Genomic DNA, 21,117 nt, shown 5'->3' on the forward strand with positions numbered 1-21,117 from the left:
TTATTCATGGGAAATCAGATACTCTGAGATCATGTATTTCTCAGTAAGGATTTTAAATTACTTAATAGCCAGGATATAGGGCTATCCATCTTCCAAGCAAATTAGAAACATTAAAGACCTGCTACAAGTGCCTGTAGGCAGCAATCACCAACATCGTTCATTGAGGGTACAGGATATGAGATCAAGTCCCTCCTGACCAAACCTCAGACCACCCTAGAGAGGTGGCTCTCCAAGACAATGAACTCCAGGTACAGTGATAAAGAAGTCACATACTCAATAGGGGAAAAGAAAAAAATTACCCCTATCCTTGATGCACGAGGTTTTTTACACAGCGTGCCACAAAAGGAAAAACCAGGAACACACTGACTTAATCCGCTCAGTCGGATCAGTTACCTCAACCCCCAACTCCAAAACTCTGCTTCCACTGGCCCAGCCCGTCTCCTCCAACGTCTCTCCTATGGGCATTATGTCTGCAGACAGTGCTGGGTCTAGGTGCAACAGAGGAAGAACAAAAATGGAAACACCCCTTGTATGTCAGCTCAGTGCTCAGTACCCAGAGTAATCCTGAAGAGGAAAATATTTAGGAACCGTGATAATTGTTTTGGCCTTGGTGTACTTTTTTTTGTTTGTTTTGGGGGGGGGGGGCAGTTGTTTACTTTTTTTAATGTTAGTGTTAGAATTTGGAAACTGGAATTCTGGAACAGGATTTCTGTCTGAATTTAAGTCCTCCTCAAGCCTGACAACCAGAATTAGGGCTGTGGCCAGGATGCAGCAGTGTGTCAATATGTACATGGGGTTGAGAGGGGAATCACTGTATTCTGCCAAAAGGACGGCAGTAGGGTAAGGAGCCAAAGTAGGAAGCTTAGGTCTAGGTTAGGGACATTTTCCTCATACTCAGGAGTGCAGGATTTTCTCATATCCCTATCTCTGCTCAAATCCTCCTCTTGCTCTAATTAATTTCCAAACCTCTTCTGTAGTTTTTATTTCCTTGCAGGACTGTCATGTACTCTTTGAGGTTCACTGAAAACTCACTAGTAGAAAAACAGACATAAGAGCTCATCCTTTTTTCTTTTCCCCTAATAGTTAAAATTATCTGACAGCCCAAATGAGAGCCTGATCAAAGTAAGCAACTAAAATTCTCTGCACTCCCAGAAAAAAACATCAGAGAATCACAAGAATGGTTTGGGTTGGAAGGGACCTTAAAGATCAGTTTCAGCTTAGAGCGTGAAGTGCACAGACCTATCATATATGTTCTAGTCCTAGAAAACCTAGAAAAGTTTATGGAGAAGTGCAAGCAGTTACTGGCTGTTTTCTATAGATGCCTTTATGGAGTATAGTGATGGAAAACTTGAAGTCACAGGACCTAATGCAACAGCGCAAATCTTTGCCACATATCCAGCTCCCTATCTGTCCCTCATAAATGGATTTGCAGATCAGGTAAGTGCACTTACTGTCTTAATTCTACAAATTAAACATAAAAAACCCTGTAAAACCAAGCAGTAAAAAAACCACATAGATCTAACAAGCGTGCCAAATCTCACCATTTCAGCCAGATGTCCCCTTGTACAATACAATGAGAATGCAATGCTGTTTGCAAGGGGTTACCTTTTAGTTATATTTTACAAGCAAAATAATTTCAAGTTGTTCTTTTCACGTACATCATCTTAATTGTTGCACTCGACATGTCTTTAAAGCAATATATGTAAGAGGTTTTCCTCAGCATAAATCAATGTTTCTCCATAAATCTCAGCAGAGTTGTGTCCACTTACATCAAAATCCAGCCCATTTTGTGGACCTATTATTCCTTAAATAATGCTTAAGCAGACAGTTTAACACACCCTGAACAACTGAGTTTTCTGCTTCCACAAGCCTCCTCTCTAACCTTCTTTTTGCAGATAGATGTGTAGCATTTATTTTTCAAATGACTGAATCTGAAAACATCTTAACTTCATTTCTAATCTGTATCCTTTAATTCCACTTATGCAACAGCAAAAAAATTAAGTTTCATATCTTTTATCTGCTTCTAATCAACTGACCCATCTTCTTCAGGAATATATCAAATAAATACTGCATAAGTAAGGTATGAAAAACAAGGGATGGCCTGAACACAGGAATTCGTTACGTAAAAGATTGTGCAACCTGGCTTCAAAAAAACCTGAATGTCATGTTGAAGTTTTGTAAGAAAGACAGTACTGATCTTTGGATCAGTCAATAGATTTTTCCCTAAGATATTTTTTACCCATGTATGTTTTAAAACAAATTTAAAAGCAGACGAAAACCAAATAATTTTTAAACCCCTCAAACTTAAGCTTCTTCAAATCTGTATAAAAATTGAATGTTTTGACATCGCTGAAGCTTTTGTCTGTTTTCCCACAAAGTTAATTATTAGCAAAATCAACATTGACAAAGCATTTGATTTAAGCAGAGCTGTACTTGCACTGAAGTAATTCCAAGAAAATTTCCTTCATCAGCTCAATTAGCATATGCAATACAGAGTTCATGGTATAGTTATACATGCAGCCCTAATTTGGGTACTTCCTAATTTTAGCTGCTCAGCTTTGACTTTGCAGATTTCACTTCTTCTTCTGATGTTATGCAATACCTGCATAAAGAGATGCATATCTAGTCAAATTTATCAGCATAAACGACAGTCACATAAAACACTTCTATATCAATGAAACTGATTGCACTGCTACAGCAGCAGAACTACCAAAATGAGTGAATAGAAGTGTAAAATTGACAGGGAAAAAAAATGTGGAAACAAGCGTTAGACCTCACATAGGAGATGCCTTTTAAATCCTCTGTTCTTTCCACACCCGGTTGTTGCAGATTTTTTTTTTCAAATGTTCTCAATACATTTCTTGTCTTTGTCTTTCAGCACAGATACCAAAACTTCTCATTACTGTGAAGTAGAGAGGCACTGAGTTCCAAATTTTGCTATGCTGTATAGTGGGATAAAACTAAATACCAGCTCTAAGCCACTCCAATCCACAGAGCTGCCATAGCCCCTCTTTTCATTATTGGAAAGAATCTACACATATTTATTCAATATTCTTTTCTTTGCCTTGGCCAGGTGATGTCAACAGCTGTTCTTCTTCTGGCTATATTTGCTATTTTTGACACCAAAAATAACAGCGTACCCAAGGGCCTGGAGCCAATTGCAGTAGGACTTCTTATAATTGTTCTTACTTGCTCCTTGGGAATGAACAGTGGCTGTGCCATGAACCCAGCCAGGGACCTTGGCCCAAGGCTCTTCACAGCTGTGGCAGGATGGGGGATGGAAGTATTCACGTAAGTATGCCTGGAGATGAAGTCAAATGCTCCTAGCTAAAATTTTTTCTAGTAAAGTAAGATCCTGATTCAACATGGTACCAAGTCATACTTTATATACATGCAGGTAATTCTTTGCATACCAGAAGCAGCTATTCATGCACTTTAAGCCAGATATCCTCTAGGAACTGGGCTTTAAAAAGGATTTCCTGCTCCTAGGGCAAATCAAACATGCATAATCTCTAATATCAATCATTGTTTCAAGCAGACCTTTCCCAAAATATTAGAGATTCTTAGAGGTCACTGAAAATATGAGTGCTCTCTTCTTGTGTCCTGCAGCTTTCAGGAAAAAAAAAATTAAATCAGGAGAGAATTAGGTGGAAATATTTATTGGGTGCTGTAAAAAACAAAGACATGTCAGATTGATTTAGCCTATTATTACTTCTGAGTTATTGCAGAAATATACAACAATCTAAAAGCTTGACTTCCTGGCTGGGAGTGAAGGAGTGAATGAAAAAGCTCCCTTCATTTTCCCACATTTCAGAGCCCTCTCAAATCTCTGTGTGCACATGCACACACTCTTGGCTGGCCCAATGCACAGTTAATTAGTTGCACATCAAATCCACAGCTTACACGTATCTGTGGTAAGAGGCACTCTGGGATATCTAAGGAAGAGTAAGATGTCATTGGGAAGCAGATCTTTTGGTTTATTTTTGTATTGTTTGTTTTCCCAGTTATTTACAAGTAGGAATCCCCAGTAGTACTACAGGCCACTGGAGAGCTCTGGTTAAGACAGATTTTTAGATACTTCAAGAAGCACAAATAATCTCTATTTATTCAGTATGATTTCTATTTACACAAATCATGTACCTTATTTGAGGAAAGCAGTAGCAAAGCTTTTCTCATACAAAAAAAAGCCAGGCATGACATAGCTGAAACAGGCACACAGCCACAGCACAGGCCAGAGCCAAGGCTGAATGTAATCCAGCTCTAGTGAGCCACTGGTGGGAGGTCAGGTCACTGGTCTGGTTACCTCCAAACTTTTCCTCCCCAGTAGCTCTTACCACTGCACCATGGGACTGCACTTTTTTAAAAAGCAAGGACAGACAGAGTGACATCCCACACTCAAGATTCTCCTCTCTCATACATTTGTAATTGCAAGTAGTTGTTGACTGTGGTATTAGCCATGGTATATCTAATTGGTAATTATGAAGTAGGCTATTACATTACTGAAAGAGTTTGGAAGCCTGATTGTACTGTGATCTAGTCACAGAATACCTGTGAAATCCCCTTCTGTCCAAAAGTATGGTCGTACTCATTTACATTAAAAAAACTTCAAGAAAACTCTACAACTATACCAATATGGATTCTTTCCTAGTGTAGTTTAAGGATTTATATAAAAGAGGGAAAAAGACCTTGCTATGAAATATAAAAATGTGAACATAAAAAATAAGATACAAGATCTCTGATCCTTGCCAGAATAAACTCACAACAATGTGAAAAATTGAGGAAGAAGTCTTCCTCCCTGCCTTCAGTTAAAAGGGTACAGCTATAACCAAGTTCAAGGAAATAATACAACAGGAATATGTTCTTCTTTATTTACTGTACACATCCAGGTGAGATTTAGGAAGAACTTGAGCCTTGTTAGCTGGTAGGTGAGACTTAAAAAAAACTTGAGCCTAGGTAGCTGGAAGAGCCATGGGAAAAGCCTGAATGATTGTAGTTAGGATCCTAAATTGCCTGATGCTCTGCTGTGCTTGAGCAACTTAAAGTGGTGCAGCAACAGTTGACAGATAAACCTTGGATATCTTCATAAAGGAATTCACAACTTCGAGACAGGTGCTTAAGCTCTCTAGTAAAGGCATATCCAGGAACTGGGACCTGAGCACAAAACCTGTGCAGTGACACGAGGGGAGTGCTGCACAAACCAAGCAGTAGGAAAGACTGGGGAGTCACTGAACGTTCTTTGGTGGGAGGATGGAAGCATCTCCCAAGGAACTGAGTCACTCCCTGTCCATGTCAGTGAGTCTTCAAATGTTGTCTACAGAACAGCCAGGGACCACCGGGAAAGCCTCACTGTGGAATAGATACACAATAGCAAGACCTTCTACCCTGTTCCTAAGCAAATGCTCTAAACGTTGAGATAATTCGATCACAGCAGAGAAGTGCCCTCTGCCCTTCTTTGTGCTTGCAGGTCCAGTAAATGCTGGTTTTGTCATGTTCTCAGGCAAGGAACTACAAGTAGACTGGAGTGAAGCCCTTCCGCTGGGAATTGTCCAGAGGATAGGAATGCATTTGAGCAGGGCTTTTCTAAATGTTGCTGTTACTACATTTTGCACAAAGGCACCTGAAGGGGCATGCTCCCCAAAACCTAGCCAGAAGACAAGCTGTGGTGTGGTTTCCCTAGCCCATGCAAATGGTTTGTTTTGGTTAAAGGCTCCCATCAGAAACCCAGGAGTCTTTCTTAAGAACATGCTTAATATTCTGATAAGCTTAAGAAAAGTTTGGGGAGCAAAGTTTTGTCTGTAGTGAGAAAACAACCGGAGCGTTGAGTCCAAGCACCAGACGGGATTTTGCCAGCAAAACCGAGCATGGAACAGCAATAAGAGAGAGAGAGAGAGAGATAAGGCTCTTCAGAGCAGTAGTCTGTGCCAGCATTTGAAGGTAGCCCCGGAACACCTCACCCCGGTCCGTCACGGGCCCTCTCGCCCCTCGGAGCGGAGCGAGCGGCAGCGGAGCGGGCTCAGCGCGGTAACGCTGACACCTCGTGGCCGCCGGTTCCGGGGACGAGTCGGCAGCGCTAAACTAAACTGCACTTCGGGAAAGGTCAGGAGACGCATCTCTTGTCAACACAGGGGTTCGGATGGCAAACCGGCCTCAGAAGTAGTTAGCATTCTTCCTGGAGTGCAGCCCTGCAGCCCGGATTACCTCACGAAGAGCGGTATCTCCCTTTCCCGCAGCAGCTGGCTACTGAAAGGTGTATCTCAAGTTTAAATGGGTCGAAGTTCCCAGTCCATGTACCTTAGACACCGTTTCCTGGGAATTTCCGCAGCTAGGCACAGTTCTGCTCGCCAGGCCCGTGCGCTGCCTCCTCCCCGCACAAGCGGCGCCCGCCCAGCGCCCAGAGTACCTGGTGATGGCAGAGGCGGGGCTGGCTGCTGTCCCCAGCTGGCAGCAAAGCTGGGCGCTGGGTTACAGCCAGGGCTAAGGGCGCTAAGGGTCCTTTGGAGATCTGTGCTTGTCACAGACAGTTCTTGCTCCTGTGCCAATGACAGAGCACTGAGTGTCATGGAAACTCCTAACTCGGCTGTGTCCTGACCTCACTGCAGTTTTGGCAGCACCCTCTACAAAGGGTTTACAGCCAGCACCTCAGCACAGGGTATCCAAAGCACAGCTGACAGCAGCTGCTGCAACTACAGGCCATGATTTGGAGAAGGTCATGCAGGAGCTGACAGGGCACATGCCAGTTCCTGGAACAAGCTGAGAGAAACCCACGAAGAAAACCTTCATTACACACCCAGGTATACACACATCACACAGAAGAATACGTGCAAGTACTTGATACAGCTCTTGTTCTGCTGATTCATGCAATAAAACCTTCGTCCATGCGTGTTCCAGAAATTCAAGTGCTCAACAGCCATCCATGATTCAACAACAAACAGATTTATAAACTCAGTAAAACAGTATCAGGAGTGATTTTATATCCTCAGGGCAAAATATAAATAATTCCAAAGGTAAAACATACATATCCAAGGCATTTCTGAACAATCAGTAGGAGTATCATCAACAGGGCACCAATATTTTCCCAGTTCTATTCTTGCATCATGACAAACACAAGTTCACTTCTGCATAAATCTATGCAACTGAGTGCTGAATAATTTTCCTTACACTTTTAAAATTCCCCTGCAGCTTCCTCTAAAGTTCCTCTCATAGATTAATTTGTCCCTTTGTATTTTTGGGAGGAAAAAAAAAAAAAAAAATCCCCATTTTCAATTTGCAGGAAATTGAGGTAGCTGGATTTTCACTGGAGACTCACATATTCAATTAATACAGCATGTTATCAAATCAAAACACCTTAATGCATCAGTACAGTTAAGAGACTCTGTGCTCTGAAATGGATACTCAGTTATTTACTGTCTGAATGTAGACCTCCAGGAAAAGGAGAGCAATTCTACCAGCCTATTTTTCCTGCATAAAGAGGTTGTTATTTATTGTTTTATACAGTTCAGTGGTGGACTTCTTACTTTAAATATGCCTGTAAATCTATGTATTTAAATTTAAATCCCAGTAATTGTGCAAATGTAAACATTTCAGTAGAGTCAGCATGCTGGACTTTCCTAGTAAATACAAAAATTCTAAGATTAAGTTTTAGGTGTATAAAACTTCTAATTTATTTGCCTCTTGCTGAAAGCCACCACATTTTAAACACAGAGATAAGATACTATATAATGAAATTTGAATATTGACCACTCTAGTCAAGGATAATCAACTTTACTGTCACTGTGTTTTATCACATTGCTTAAGGTAAATCTACTCAAAATCCAGTTTAATTTATTACATTTGTCACGAGGAAGATGGTATATACTATTGCAGGTGTGAACTTGCAAATTTCCATGCAGATGAAATAATCCACTTTTGTAACATCCTGGAAGTCTATTCACAAGCCTCTGGGGACAGCGCAAGTCAGGATTGCTGGGCAATAAATATCTCCCTGTTCATTTCACTGTAAGTCAATGAAACCTGCTTTTCACAAGGGAGAAATCATCCTCTGTCCCCAAATAGATATGCAGTAAAAAGGCCTTATTTTTTAAAATGCAAGTACAGCACCCAGACCAACATGCCTGGTGCTTGTTATTTAGCATTTCAATCAGAACCAGCCTGGGTAGGGCAGACACGGGTGTCACCCATTTACGGAAATGAGAGACAAAATAGAAAGGTCTACACTACAGCAAGTGCCACACCACTGTATGTGTTCACTAGAATGACAAACAACACTAATTCTTGTTCTTTTTGTCTTACAGAGCTGGTAATAATTGGTGGTGGGTTCCTATAGTTGCACCTCTGCTGGGAGGTGTACTTGGAGCCATGATCTATGTCATTTTTATTGAAATTCATCACTCGGATCCTCAGTCAGGAGAAGAAAATGAAGCACATGCAAAATATGAATTGACCAATATGGCGTAAGAAGTGAAGAACTTTCTCTTCATTTTGTTGTGCAGTTTTTATGCAAATGGTTGTTTGGACCACTGTATGAAACCCATATGCCTCAATTACAAGTTCACCTTTCAAAGCAGAAATTCTGTATAGAAGTTCAAAATTGAAGTCTTTCCAGGAAACATTGGGCTGATCACATTCAAAATTGTTATCTTGAGTATGAGAAGGCTAAATTGTTATTTTCATATAGCTTTTGGATCGAGTTATCTCCTAGATGCAATTGTAGTGAGATGATGCACTGACCTGTTAATTCAAGTCATATGATATTAATCATGTTGCCTAATTAACTGAAAACAGTTGAGATATTGATACAAAAGTGCATGCATAGCTAGTTAATGGGTTCGGTGCTGAATTAACATGCAAGAACATTACTCCCTTGTCAAGAATGTCTTGTCTAAACATTTAAAACAATACCCAAATTGGCTAAATGCCAATTGAAACAGTTTAAAATCATTCACTAAATTTTATGGAGCCACTATTGAACAGCAAGAAATCAACTCCTCAGTGATTAGGTTTAGTAACTCAGAATATGATCACAAAAGCTAAAAACTGTTTGTTGTAAGATCAGCACCAGATGACAACTTCTACACAGGGTCTTCATAGCATTAATGTTTAGTTATTTTTAGACTATTTACTTGACCTTTATGCTACCCAGTATTAAAAGCCTTATGTAGAATACTAATCTGAATCTCTTCCGCTGTGCTTTCTGGATACAATTCATTCCTGTGGAGATGGCCCAGCAAGAGGCTTATGCTGTGCAGAGGCCAGCACAAAGCCTATGTCTGTGTAAGCTTTAAGGTGTCCTGCTGCTTCTGATTTGCATAGGTGGATTTCATCTGCATTGTGGGAGCAATTTTTAGTTCGGTAGAAGGAATTAAAATTAGAAACTGGTTTCAGACCTAGTCCTAGATCTGAATTCCCCAAGGAAGGCCAGATCAGAGTTCTGATGTGTGGGTTCTCTCTCGCTAAAGAGAAGAGGTTGGACATATACCACTTCCTAAATATCCAGCCTTGAAAATAAAATTATTTCTGCTTAGTCATTGTGAATTGAATGTATTCAGTTAAATCAAAGTTTATTTCTCTTATGTATACATCTATCCATGGTTGGTGGTGGTGATCATGAATAAACAGACATCCAATTCAGCAATGCTCCTGAGCTACTTTCATGGATGGCTAAACTTCAGAGTACCAGTTCTTCCCTTTGGATTCCTATAACTCTGCTCTCTCAAATTCCACACTACATTCCTGATTTAACTCCTGAAGTGAGGAATGCTTTCTGTTGCCACTAATAACCTGTGCGTTTCCAGGTGATATCTACAAAAGAGGTTTACAAAATACCATGGTCAGAACCGGCCTCAGCATTTGGGCAGATCAGGCCTTTGTCACTGTTTGTTTTGATCACGCTCCCTGGGATGCCGTGCCAAATTCATGCAGCAAAGGGACAGAAATAGCAGGTCAAGAAAAGCTTTGCTTGCTGCAGCTCAAATTCAGATATTGCAGTATACTTGAGGGAGTATAATTCCAACTTTAATTATGTTTTGAAGAAAACTTACATAACTGTAATGAACTCAGGCTGCCCAGAGACATGTCAGCCCTGTGCAAAATGCTCATTTGATTCACTGTGTCTCTGCCGTGGGTTAAATTCTGCTATATTCATGCACATTTGACTGCATCCTTATATCACTGGCTTGAGAGTCTCAGGAACAAGAAGGGAGAGCTTATAAAAACAGTTCTCAATCTGAGCAGAGAAGAATCAAGAGTAAAATGTGAATTAGTCCTAATTTTAGATCTTTTGTTGGCAGCAGAGACAAGCTAGATCATCTGTCCTGCATATTGATAAGCTGCACTACATAAACCAAGATGGGATGTAAATGCAATTGCAGACTGACCCTTCGTTTGCCCCCAACCCTTTCAGGGAGCGCTGTCTCTCACCCCTTGCCTGTTCCTTGGGCGGGAGCGCTCCCAGGTGGCTGCCAACCTTCTATGTCTGGAGAGCGATTACAGACGTAGAAACAGTCTGAGGGCTGCCCTCAGGTCTGAAAGGCACTTACTCTTCCACTGATTCCAACATGTAATATGAAATATCTGTGCAAAAAATAAACAGCTAATTAACCGGATGTAACCAATCTTATCCAAAATGGTAGGGGCAAATTATCACTTGTGTTAGAATTTTGCATAGTCAGTAGACTCCATATGCATCACAATGTTGTTTCCTTTAATCCACCATGGAAAACACATGGAAAAGGAGATTACAGGTCAGGAATGAAAAAAGGACAGTTTATTTATACAAGCTACTCAGGGACCAACCCATACTCGCTGTGTGCCTGTGCATTGGCCAAGGTACATAAAGTTGTTCATTTTCTCAAAATCCTTTTGATCACAACATGTTCTGCCTGTACATCAACATGAAATCTTGTTTCTCCTACTTATGCCATTCCTATGCACAGAATTTCTGTATGAGTGACATTGACTTGTCTGAAGTTATTAACACGCACATCTTAAGCAGCGACACACTAGTGTGATAGCATAATAGTATCTTAAATATGCTCTCAACTTGTTGTCAATTCTGTGTTTGCCTTAAGAATTTATTTTTAAACTTTAATTCATCATTCAATGTTTTTGTAAATTCTTTGGAGACACATGGTATTAATACCACAATTCACCCTGGAGTCACAAAAGCCAGAATTTCATTCAGTAACAAGATGTTATAGGCCTATCTTGGATCTGAAAATTTAAATTTCAAGGAATGAATTCCTGCTTTTGGGACAAACCTCAGCTGAATCTTTACTACAAAACCATGACCAGCATCTCCATAATGTAATGGGAACAATAACAATCACCTCATTCCATAAACTTATACAGACATTATCTGTTTTATAGAAAACAAAAAAGTATTTTGACTTTGCATGAACTATGCAATTTTCTAATACCAACTGATATTCAGTGGTCACACTTATGTTAAACTAATATAATAGAGTTGGAAACAAGTTTTTCTTGCTGAAAGATGTTTTGGTTAATGAGTTAATAGTAATCAGCCTTGATGATTTTAATGCTGAAAGGAATTAATTTCAGGGCATTGCTCAACTTTCATTTGGGGTTTGTTCTTTTTGGGAGCAATGTGTTTGTTCTTCAGAGCTAAACTTAGTACTGGAGTAATTTGGAAAGCTGCAAATAGCACTGAGTTAAAGGTTGGCTACTGCATGTTGTTTCATTGAAGTCAGTGAAATTATTCACAATGGGTGGCAATACAGGCAAGGATAAGTGATCAGAGAATGGTGGACATTTTACTTTCTTGGAGTTTTGTTTGTGGATCTGGATGTTCAAATATTTTGGTTCAAAATAAAAACAGTCAATTCCTAATAAATGCATTCCAGTTCTACTTTTTTATATATAAAAGAAATCTCCCCTCTGGCACCTAAGGACTTAAGAAATAAATAGCTGCCTGTTACAACCTACAGCGTTTTATAGCCTTGTGCTGGAAGAACAGATGGACTAACAAGCTGGATTCCCAGAGCACAGCCCCTGTGGCAGATTCTGTGGCTCAGCAGCAGTGCCAGAGCAGAGCAATGGGCAGTGCCAGGTCAGGAGGCACCCACACAACCATAGGGTCAGGCCTCCTGCCCTGGCCCTTCTCCCCTTCCTGCCTGCAGCCTGCCCAGGGACACTTTCTGCCACAGCCTTCCCACTGCTCCAACAATAGCCAGCACCCAGGTGGGATATTTGGCTGAAGTCCCTCTTCAGAGATTGCTTTTAGGCATACATATATCACATCAGATTTGGCCTGCAGGGCTTACAAAATGCCCCTAGCTAATTTATGTGTCTTCTCCCCTACAGATTTGTAACAGGGACATGCTTTGCTTGTTTCATTTAAAAAGCACATGAAAACCTGTTCCATGGGAGCAAGGGAAAGAATAGGTGCTTCAAACTTACTCTGAGAACCACAAAACACAAAACAAACAAACCCAACAAAACTATATGAAGCGGCAGCAGGCATTTCATCCTCTATCCATCCTGACAAGCCTTACCCTCCTATCAGTCTTTGTGACTTTCTGTTCTCCTTTCCTTCTGCCAACACTGTGTGCTGTGCTCTCTCTTTCTATACAGCACAATACATCTCCAGACATTTAAATACAGCATGCTTTTCTCAGTTACTTATGAATCTTAGAAAGTTCTCATGAGAGCACATTCAAGTTTCACCTCACATGCTTGTTTTTTGGCAGTTGCTTGCATTTTTTTCCCCACTGTTCCCACCAAACAACCTTGTGCTGGAAAATACAACAATTAACTATAACTTCCAGTAACAGCTGTTCTTTTTCTGCTTAGTACAATTGTTATTGCATAAGAGAGTGCTTCTTTAAAACATGCACAATTTTAAAAGCCTTCTTTTTCAAACCACTATTAAAAATAGCACAAGATTATCCAGCAAAAAAAATGCAGTGCCCATCAGTATTTTAGATTTTTGTCTTCTATTTTGTACTTACAACTTGTTAAATATTTTTAATTATTGATCTGTGAGTGTTAGTGCCTCTGCTTGTTTGCACAGTTGAATAGCATAGTCTCAGAGGAGGAAGTAGTAGGTAAATATTTTAAATATAGTGTTTCTTTGTATATTTGAATCAAATATTAGAGAAATCCATATAGTACTAAGCTGGACACAACACATTTATATAATTTTTCTCTCTTTGCTGACCACAACTTCCTTCAAAAGGTGTCTCTAAGACAAGGAATATGAATAACCAGCAGCTTAAATCAGCAATGATTTCTGATCACCTATCAGAAAACATATTATGTCAGAATTTGCATCCTAGACATTCTCAGTACCATTATGAGGACCAGTTTGGGCACATTAATACTATTATTTCCTCAGCATTAGGCACGTAATAGTCTAACAGGTGAAGATTCTTTCCACACCCTCAGAAATAACAGTACTTCTTTTCACTGCACAACTCTTCTCAGGAAACCTGCCTGCCTTCCCATTATAAACACGGCTGTGAATGAAAAAGCAGCAAAGTAAACAATATGTTCAGACTTGAAAAGTCAGCATCTGAATAGAAGGAAATGAGCAATCTCAGCCAGAACTGAACAGATGTAACACTTTCTGTAGCATGACCGAGGCATCAGATAACAAATATGAAGCCCAAGCAGCAGCACATGCTTGGCAACAAGCACTGCTAAATTAAAGAGTCAGGTGTTTTGTTAATGCCTTTTAAATAGACTTACAAAATTACTTATATTTTAGAATAAAATTACTAAATTGTGGTGGTAGTGTTCTTCATAGCAAAAGAAAAAATTTTGATGATTTGAACACAGCTTCAAATTATTGAAACAAGGTGGAGGGGTTAAGGGAGGGGGGGTGGCAGGGGAGGGAGGAAGAATGGAAATCTCAGTGGGGATAAGGGAAAGCACAGTAATAACTTATGCAATTTCCAGTCCTGTGAACCTTGCTGCATCTGCTCAAAAGAGGCAGTATGGGCCTCTCCATTAAAACTGCACAATATAAAGACAAGAACTGTTTCATCTTCATTTCCATCTCAGACATTCAAGACATTAGCAACCGATGGCTACACTGCAGAAGACTTCTGCTACACAACCATTCTGCCACTGAAGGCAGGAAGCCTGTTCAGCTCCAGTTCAGAGAATTTTCTCTCATACACATGTATTCCCCTGGGTTCTCATGCTTTTCAGGGTATAGAAGCAACATGTTTTTTGAAGATGCTTGCACTGTAGAACAGCTATCAGAAACACAAATAAAAAGAAACTTGAATCCAGCTGCCAGATTTCCACAGAATCTCAGGGGATAAAGCAAGTGCAAAGGCTACTCCAACAAGTCTTGGAGGAGGAAAGTGAAACAGAAAAACTTTGATTCAGAACCACATTGAAGCATTCATAGCTGCGAAGATAAAGTCACAGGACATTTGCAAATGTAACATATATGCAAATACCATTAGCACCTCAGAGGCTTTTAATCCAAGAGAATATGATGGCTGAACAAAATATGGATATGAACACCCACACATTTCAACCTGTTCTGACACAAAAAGACAAAATCCTTCCTTGAAGTGGAAGCCATTTTAAGCCTCATTTGCTATCACAGGTGGTTCTTTGAAATTCAACACAGGAAATCAAACCATACAGCTTTAAAACAAATAAAATCTGCCTAAAATATTTACCCTGCCTGAAAGTGGACCTATAGTCTTTTCTGCTTTCAAGTTTTTTACCTGCTTTTCTAATACAACTGGAAGCCAGCCTCTGGTTCTCTCTTGGTGGCTTGGCTTCTCTCTTGTCTTGCTTAAGTCTTTCACAGCCACTGAGCATCAGACCCCACACAAAATATTCCATTTACATGAAGACAAAATCCATTTTGAGGCAGATTTCAAAATGCCCATGGTTCCATGGAATTTCAAAATGTATCCTCCTAGTAAACTGGACTTCCAAAAATTCACGTGGCAATATACTCTTTTCCCTTGCCTTTAATCAGATGCTTACAGCAACCTGGAAGAACAATAATTATCTCACTAGGGCAGATCTACAGTACACTGGAGTTGGATTTCCTCCTAGGGAAATCCTAGAACAAGAGATATAGTTCAGGTATTGGTGGATTTTATTTGTTGTACAAGATTGACCCTGAGAAACACTGTATTACAGGATATGATGCATAAATCAGTAACAAGCAGCTTGCCTTCCAGGTTCAGGACAGAAAGGGTTTGGGCTTAACGGAGTTCTTCTTTATACATCTGGCTTCAGGTAATTTCATTAGCAATTAGAAAAGCCAGAAGCAAATATATTCCTAAAAGATATTAAGTAAACTTCAGAATACAGCTATCCAAGGAGGACAAGGAATGTCAGAAGCTCTCTTCACATGGAGAAACTTAACTTCATGCCCAAATAGCAAATGTGTACAGCTTAGAAAAGTGAACAGTTGTAAAAGAACTATGACCTCAGTCTCTCTGATGGTGTTTTAATGTTACCAGGACTGAGATAATCATACTCAAAAATAACTAGCTCATTTTACTTTCAAACTTATTTTTCCTTTATAGATTTGTAACATCACAGTCTCTGGCCATGAACTTCGCTATTTTCACTGACACTCCTGAAGGTGTTCTCCTCCATTCCATATCTTCAATATTTATTTTTTAATAAACACAAAGGCAGTCCTTTTCTTTCTGCTTTTATTTGGTCTGACAATAAACACATCCTCCTTCATTATCATCTCCCTCCTCTACCCTCATATACACAGTGACACTCCCCACAGGTATGTGGTGTGTGGGCCTGTGGGAGAGCAAGTGTTACAAAAAAAATTGCAGCTGAGTAAGCTCTGGAGGGCTTCATTCCATAAACCTTCCTCCTACAGTGACTTTGGGAAGTTTTTCACTGTCAGTACAATCCTTTATTCTGTAGGGCAGCTTTATCAAAAGCAGTGGCCAGCACAAAGGCTCTAGGGCTACCTCAGTTTCACTAGTATGAATAAAGAGAACTACCAGCGTACCTAGGAGGGGTTCAGTGCTGGCTAAAGGTGTCCAGGTGTTCTGAGAGCCAGATAAAAGCTTACACAGAAAAAAAGAGAACTCTATCGTAGCATTTAAGCATAAGGAGAAACCTCAGGCATGTAACTTGCCTGTTGGGCATCTCTGGCCAATAGGTATTAGACACAAACAGAAGAGGTGAATATAAGCTGTTGAGGCTGTTGCCATAAGCATTTACCTGACAAAGAGAAGTTCCTGGTGGAATGCAACACTTTAAAGAATACTTTTTTTCAGAGTATCAACACTGCACCACCATCTAGATCACTCTGTCAGTTATGCATCAAAAGCCACAGCACTTACAAGTATTGATAGTAGCCCCATACTCACTAGTATTTTTTTTTTTTTAATCAAAGCCTGGTTTTAAGTTCCATTTAGATAGGATGTTGTTTAATCACTGTTACTTACTGTATTTTTTTTTTCAAGACTGTGACACAGTGCTATAAATGCTAGAGGAACATTATTTTGACATAAAATATGCATTGTAAGTATGATGAGTATGGCAAGATCACATTAATTCTGAACATTTTGTTTGTCTCAGTCTTGAAATACATGGAATATGTATTCATCAATCTGCTTGCTTATTTAAGTGTCTTAATTAGGACATTTTGAAAATCTTAACAGCCTTCAAAAAAGTAATTTGTAAGAGCAAGGTCCATTGATGAGATGTGGCTTCTGTAGTCAGCAGCAGAGTAAGTGTGAAATGGAGTGAGCAAATGCAAAGCACACAGGAACTGCCACACTTGGGTCACTCAGGTCCTCTGTGCCCAAGTGGTGAGGACAACGATCAGAATGTAAGGACTGAGTGATGACTTTTTTTGCTACGTGTTTGTGTGAGGCTAAGCACAATGACGAGGCCCCACAATAGTGGGATGATAATGACCACAACTTTCCTGTACTACACCATTATAATCCTTAACCCTGCACTCAGCCCTCTGTTGTAGGGGAGATGTTATAACCTCCACCATTTGTGCAGTCCTTGATCTCCCTGAGAATGCTAATATAATAGAGTTTATAACTAATTCTGAGAGTGAAGGCTGGTTTTGGTGACTGGATGGATTTCCAGTGAACTGAGATCACTATACTCCAGGAACACAGTTTCAGTTCCTTGTTACCTGGAGAAGCACGTAGCATAAGCTTACTAAATGAAGAAAATTATTCTTTATATTTTACAGTGAAAGCACAAAACTTAGTTATATTCAGAGATACGACCCTTGCACTAATTGCACCAATAATCACAATATTTGAAAATCGTGGTATTCATGGAAAGACCATTTGAGCAGGACTACAATGTTCATACCCCATTACCAGGCTCAAAGTGCCTTAATTACACTGTTTGTGTAAGACTGAAAAACTTCGTGCTGCTTTTGGACGGTATGACTAGTATCTCTAGGGAGCATCATGAAAAGGTCATGTGTATCTCACAAGACCATCAAAAATCCCTAGACTTTTAACAAACAGATTAATTCATGTTGAATAGCTCATATTCCAGCTATAGTTCTATTTTGAGGTTATTTGCTGTACTTATATAAAGAAGTGCCACCAGTTTTGAAGTATTTTTAAAGATACCAAGGTAGCTGTTCTTTTCTATGCAAGAGGCTGTGGGGGAAGAGGCTGCTTCCACTACACCACCAGCTGCCAGCTAATGGAGCTGCAGGGAAGGACCCAGAACATGGAAAGTGACCCATACTGGAATGTGAGCTAAATCCTCCAGAGTGGGCTGGGGAACTCCATGTTAAACCGATTCATTGTTTTGTCCTCCTGGGAACACTAAAAAAATCTTTACATCAAAGCAAATGCTCGTTATTGAAAGAGCACATCAGAATATCTCATGTCAGCCAGGACCTGATCTAATGGTTTACTCCTTAGTCAATATCTGAGATTTTCCTAAGGGGTAACTACTTTTTCCTATTGCAGTGTTGAAGGGCCAAAAAGTTAGAGAGACAGATTTGCCCACGAAAAACAGAACAGCCCCTTAAAATGATTTACATATCCAGAATACTGCAAAAGTACTCTACAAAATGCTGGAGACAGCAGGATTTCTAATGGGCACAGACAAATTGCAATGACATTTCGAATTTGGTAGCCAAGTTATGGAAACCTACACACAACTGTTGTCCTCAAGATTTGTTCTGGAAAAAAGCACTTTCCTATGAACCCTGAGTGCTGTTTTTCTGTATACCTGCATTCAGAACAGACTAAATACAAAGCAGCAGGTATAAAGCAGGCTGCTGGCATGAGTGAAGCACATGGAAGCATGACTGTTTAAATGACAGCTAGGCCAGAACTATGGGATCTACTAAACAGGACTTAAAACTGGGTCTTCATCCAGAATTACATTTCTTTTGTTCACTAGAAAGCTCCACAATAAACCAAGACATCTTCCTGTTCAATTCCTCAAAAAGAGAATACTATACCTGTAATGAGGTCAAATTTTCCTCTTTTGAGTCTCTGATAATAGACTTAGAGCACATGATGTGATATTTTATACTTTTCCCCTATTAATTCCCTCACCACCAGCCTTGCAAACTCTGTATCTTCTCAGTATCAGCTTTAAAACAGTAGAAGGAAACATGAACACTACATCATGGAGGACAAAGTGTTTAAAATATGTCAATGTATTGATATTTTCTGGTTTCTAGGAAGTTTATATATAGGTGTTACAATAAGCAAATTTAGGAGCCCAGGAATTGCGAAGCTAGTCCAAACAAAAGTCACTGAATTAAACAATAACACATGGCCAGAAAATATCTTCCAGAGACCAAATAGAAGAAAAATTATGTAAACCAGGCAATAAAAAGAGATCACTTGAGACATGTGTTGTATATCCTTGTCATCTTAGGAGCACTATGAAAATGAAATATTATCAAAAGTCTTTATTATACTATGAGAAAAGATAGCGTAATTGTACAGACTAATACCAAAAGCTGTATATAAATATATAGCCTTAGCACATTGCCCAGTGTTGCTACAAAGTGGTATTTGATCTTGTGGGTCCACAAGTTCCTTGTCACTCTAATTCCTTTTTTATCAGCTCATGATTTTTAATCAGAGCAGTGTTTCCATATCTCCCTTTACCAACAGAGAATTATATATACACTTAAGCATATGCTTGTGAGAAATAGGATAGCAAGCTCATCTCTTAATTATTTGATAGAAAATTATGTTAGACAAAAGATATAATGAGAAACTAATGAGTTCCCAGGATAGCTGAAAATAATGGTGCAATGCAACCTGCATATTCATGATCCAAAAGTTTGTTTTGGTTTGCCTCGTGTTCAGAGAAAGGCTTGAAACTCAAATCAAATCACATTTGTTCTCACAAATTTGCCTTAGCTTTAATAACAGTGATTAAAAGCAAACATTCATGATTTGAAATACATGTAAGAGTATGAAAACATACTCCAAAATTCTCTAAATCCTGCAAATTATCAAAAATACACTCATCCATGGTTTGAGGTTCACATAAGAAAATCAAAACAGTGCTGTAGAACTCGAGTCATATCAAGTTGACTGATTATATCCCCAAATTCAAGACATGCATTAGAATATTTAGGTTCCTTAAAATCTTCCCAACCATTTGGGGCTGACTGTAGGGTCATGGTTTTGAACTGCAGTTGCAATTTATTGACTAGGCCCATGTTTGCTATAGGAATTGAGGCAGTGCTATAACCTAGGACTTTATTACCACTGAAAGCAAGCCTACTGATTTTAGCAAGTGTTGAATCAGGTTCTCCATAGGCACACATAAAACATTCACTTACCTTCTCTATCTCCATCCTTCATAGGATATAACTGCATTTTCTTGGGGATTTACACATTTCAAGGATAATTCATCATTCCTTTCATACTAGATTGTTTTGATCTAGACCTACATGAATTACTTGCATACTTCAGTAGTTGCCCACTTACAATCATGGCAACTAAAATTATGGAGTCAATATTTAATCTGTTTATCTCATGGTAATAGTCAACACTGTCAGCAGCAAAGAATCCGTCAGAAGAGTGTGCTTCAGTCAAACTCTTTGGAAATATGCAGTACTTAAAGTAGTTGCCAGCATTTCCATTGACGACCAAGATTTAGAAAACTATAAACAGAGAGGGAAACATTTTTAACAGCTAACCTTCAGCAGACAGCCCTCACTCCTAAGTAATTTGTACCTTTTATAAACATTAGCCCAGAAAGAAATGATAACACGTTTTAGTCTCAGTGAAACATGTTGCAGAAAATCTTGACACAGTTTATTTAACCCCTCTTATATATGTAAGCCATATTTGACCTCCTCCAAGACACTTTCAAATACCACATTCACTTTCTCATTGGGGAAAATACCCAACCAACCAGTTCTTTCAGGATTATAAATTAATTATAAATTTCAGGTCTTTTTGAGTTCAAATCCAAAAGACCTAATCAATTCAGTTTTGAAATATAAGTGATATAAATTTATATCTAATTTTCTAGTTTGAATTTGATTTCTAAAGAGTAGCAGAGAGCTTACTCTTGAATTCTTCCAAAGTCAAGGCCACAAATCAAGTACTGTCTGTTCTACATGAAACGAAAAGTTTTATCACAAGCTACAACTAAAAATGAAGTAATGTGGACACCAGGTACTTTTTAAAAGGCCTACCTGTTATCCAAGGGCAAGGCCGAGAAGAAAATAGAGAAGTGTCTTCAATGTTTGATTACCCATATTGCAGAAGGCAAGTCACAAAAAGGAGTCAGGTGCCTGGTAAAGCCCACAGAACCTAGAGGGAAAGAGACAGATCCCTAAAACTACCATCACTTCTGGAGAAAATATTCAAAAGCTGTCACGTATTTTGGAAGAGCCGTGAGACCATACAAACCCAGGGACACACAAGGGAGATACCCCCATCAGACGTAGCAGGTTTTTTGTGAAATCAGGAGACCTCTTCTGCTTTTTTAGCCTGACCAGCAATACTTGCCAAAAGGCAAAGGAAACAAGAGGCAGCTGTGGCCAAAAGGGAAGGAAGAAAACTTGGAGCAAAAATTCTTAAAATTGGCAGTGCTAAAGCCTTTGGCTGAATGCACATACCTGTGTCCTCAGGCAGCTGAGCAGGATGTGCAGTCTAAAAAAAGCTGCAATTCTTCAGA

General features: G+C 39.5%; 1 protein-coding gene across 4 annotated transcripts in view; it reads left to right on the top strand.

The window, feature by feature from the left end:
• The window catches only part of AQP9 (aquaporin 9), a 28,215-nt gene extending 16,367 nt beyond the window's left edge, over positions 1–11,848 (top strand). For all 4 annotated transcript variants that reach the window (XM_010390835.4, XM_019280778.3, XM_010390837.3 and 1 more), the window contains 3 exons: positions 1,319–1,437; positions 3,074–3,291; positions 8,292–11,848. In XM_010390835.4, the coding sequence (XP_010389137.1) occupies positions 1,319–1,437; positions 3,074–3,291; positions 8,292–8,454 (500 nt within the window). In that variant the 3' untranslated portion in view covers positions 8,455–11,848. The remainder of the gene's footprint in view (positions 1–1,318; positions 1,438–3,073; positions 3,292–8,291) is intronic.
• The last annotated feature ends 9,269 nt before the right edge of the window (positions 11,849–21,117 follow it).

This window comes from Corvus cornix, chromosome 10 (assembly GCF_000738735.6).
Source record: "Corvus cornix cornix isolate S_Up_H32 chromosome 10, ASM73873v5, whole genome shotgun sequence".
NCBI classification, from domain to species: Eukaryota; Metazoa; Chordata; class Aves; order Passeriformes; family Corvidae; genus Corvus; species Corvus cornix.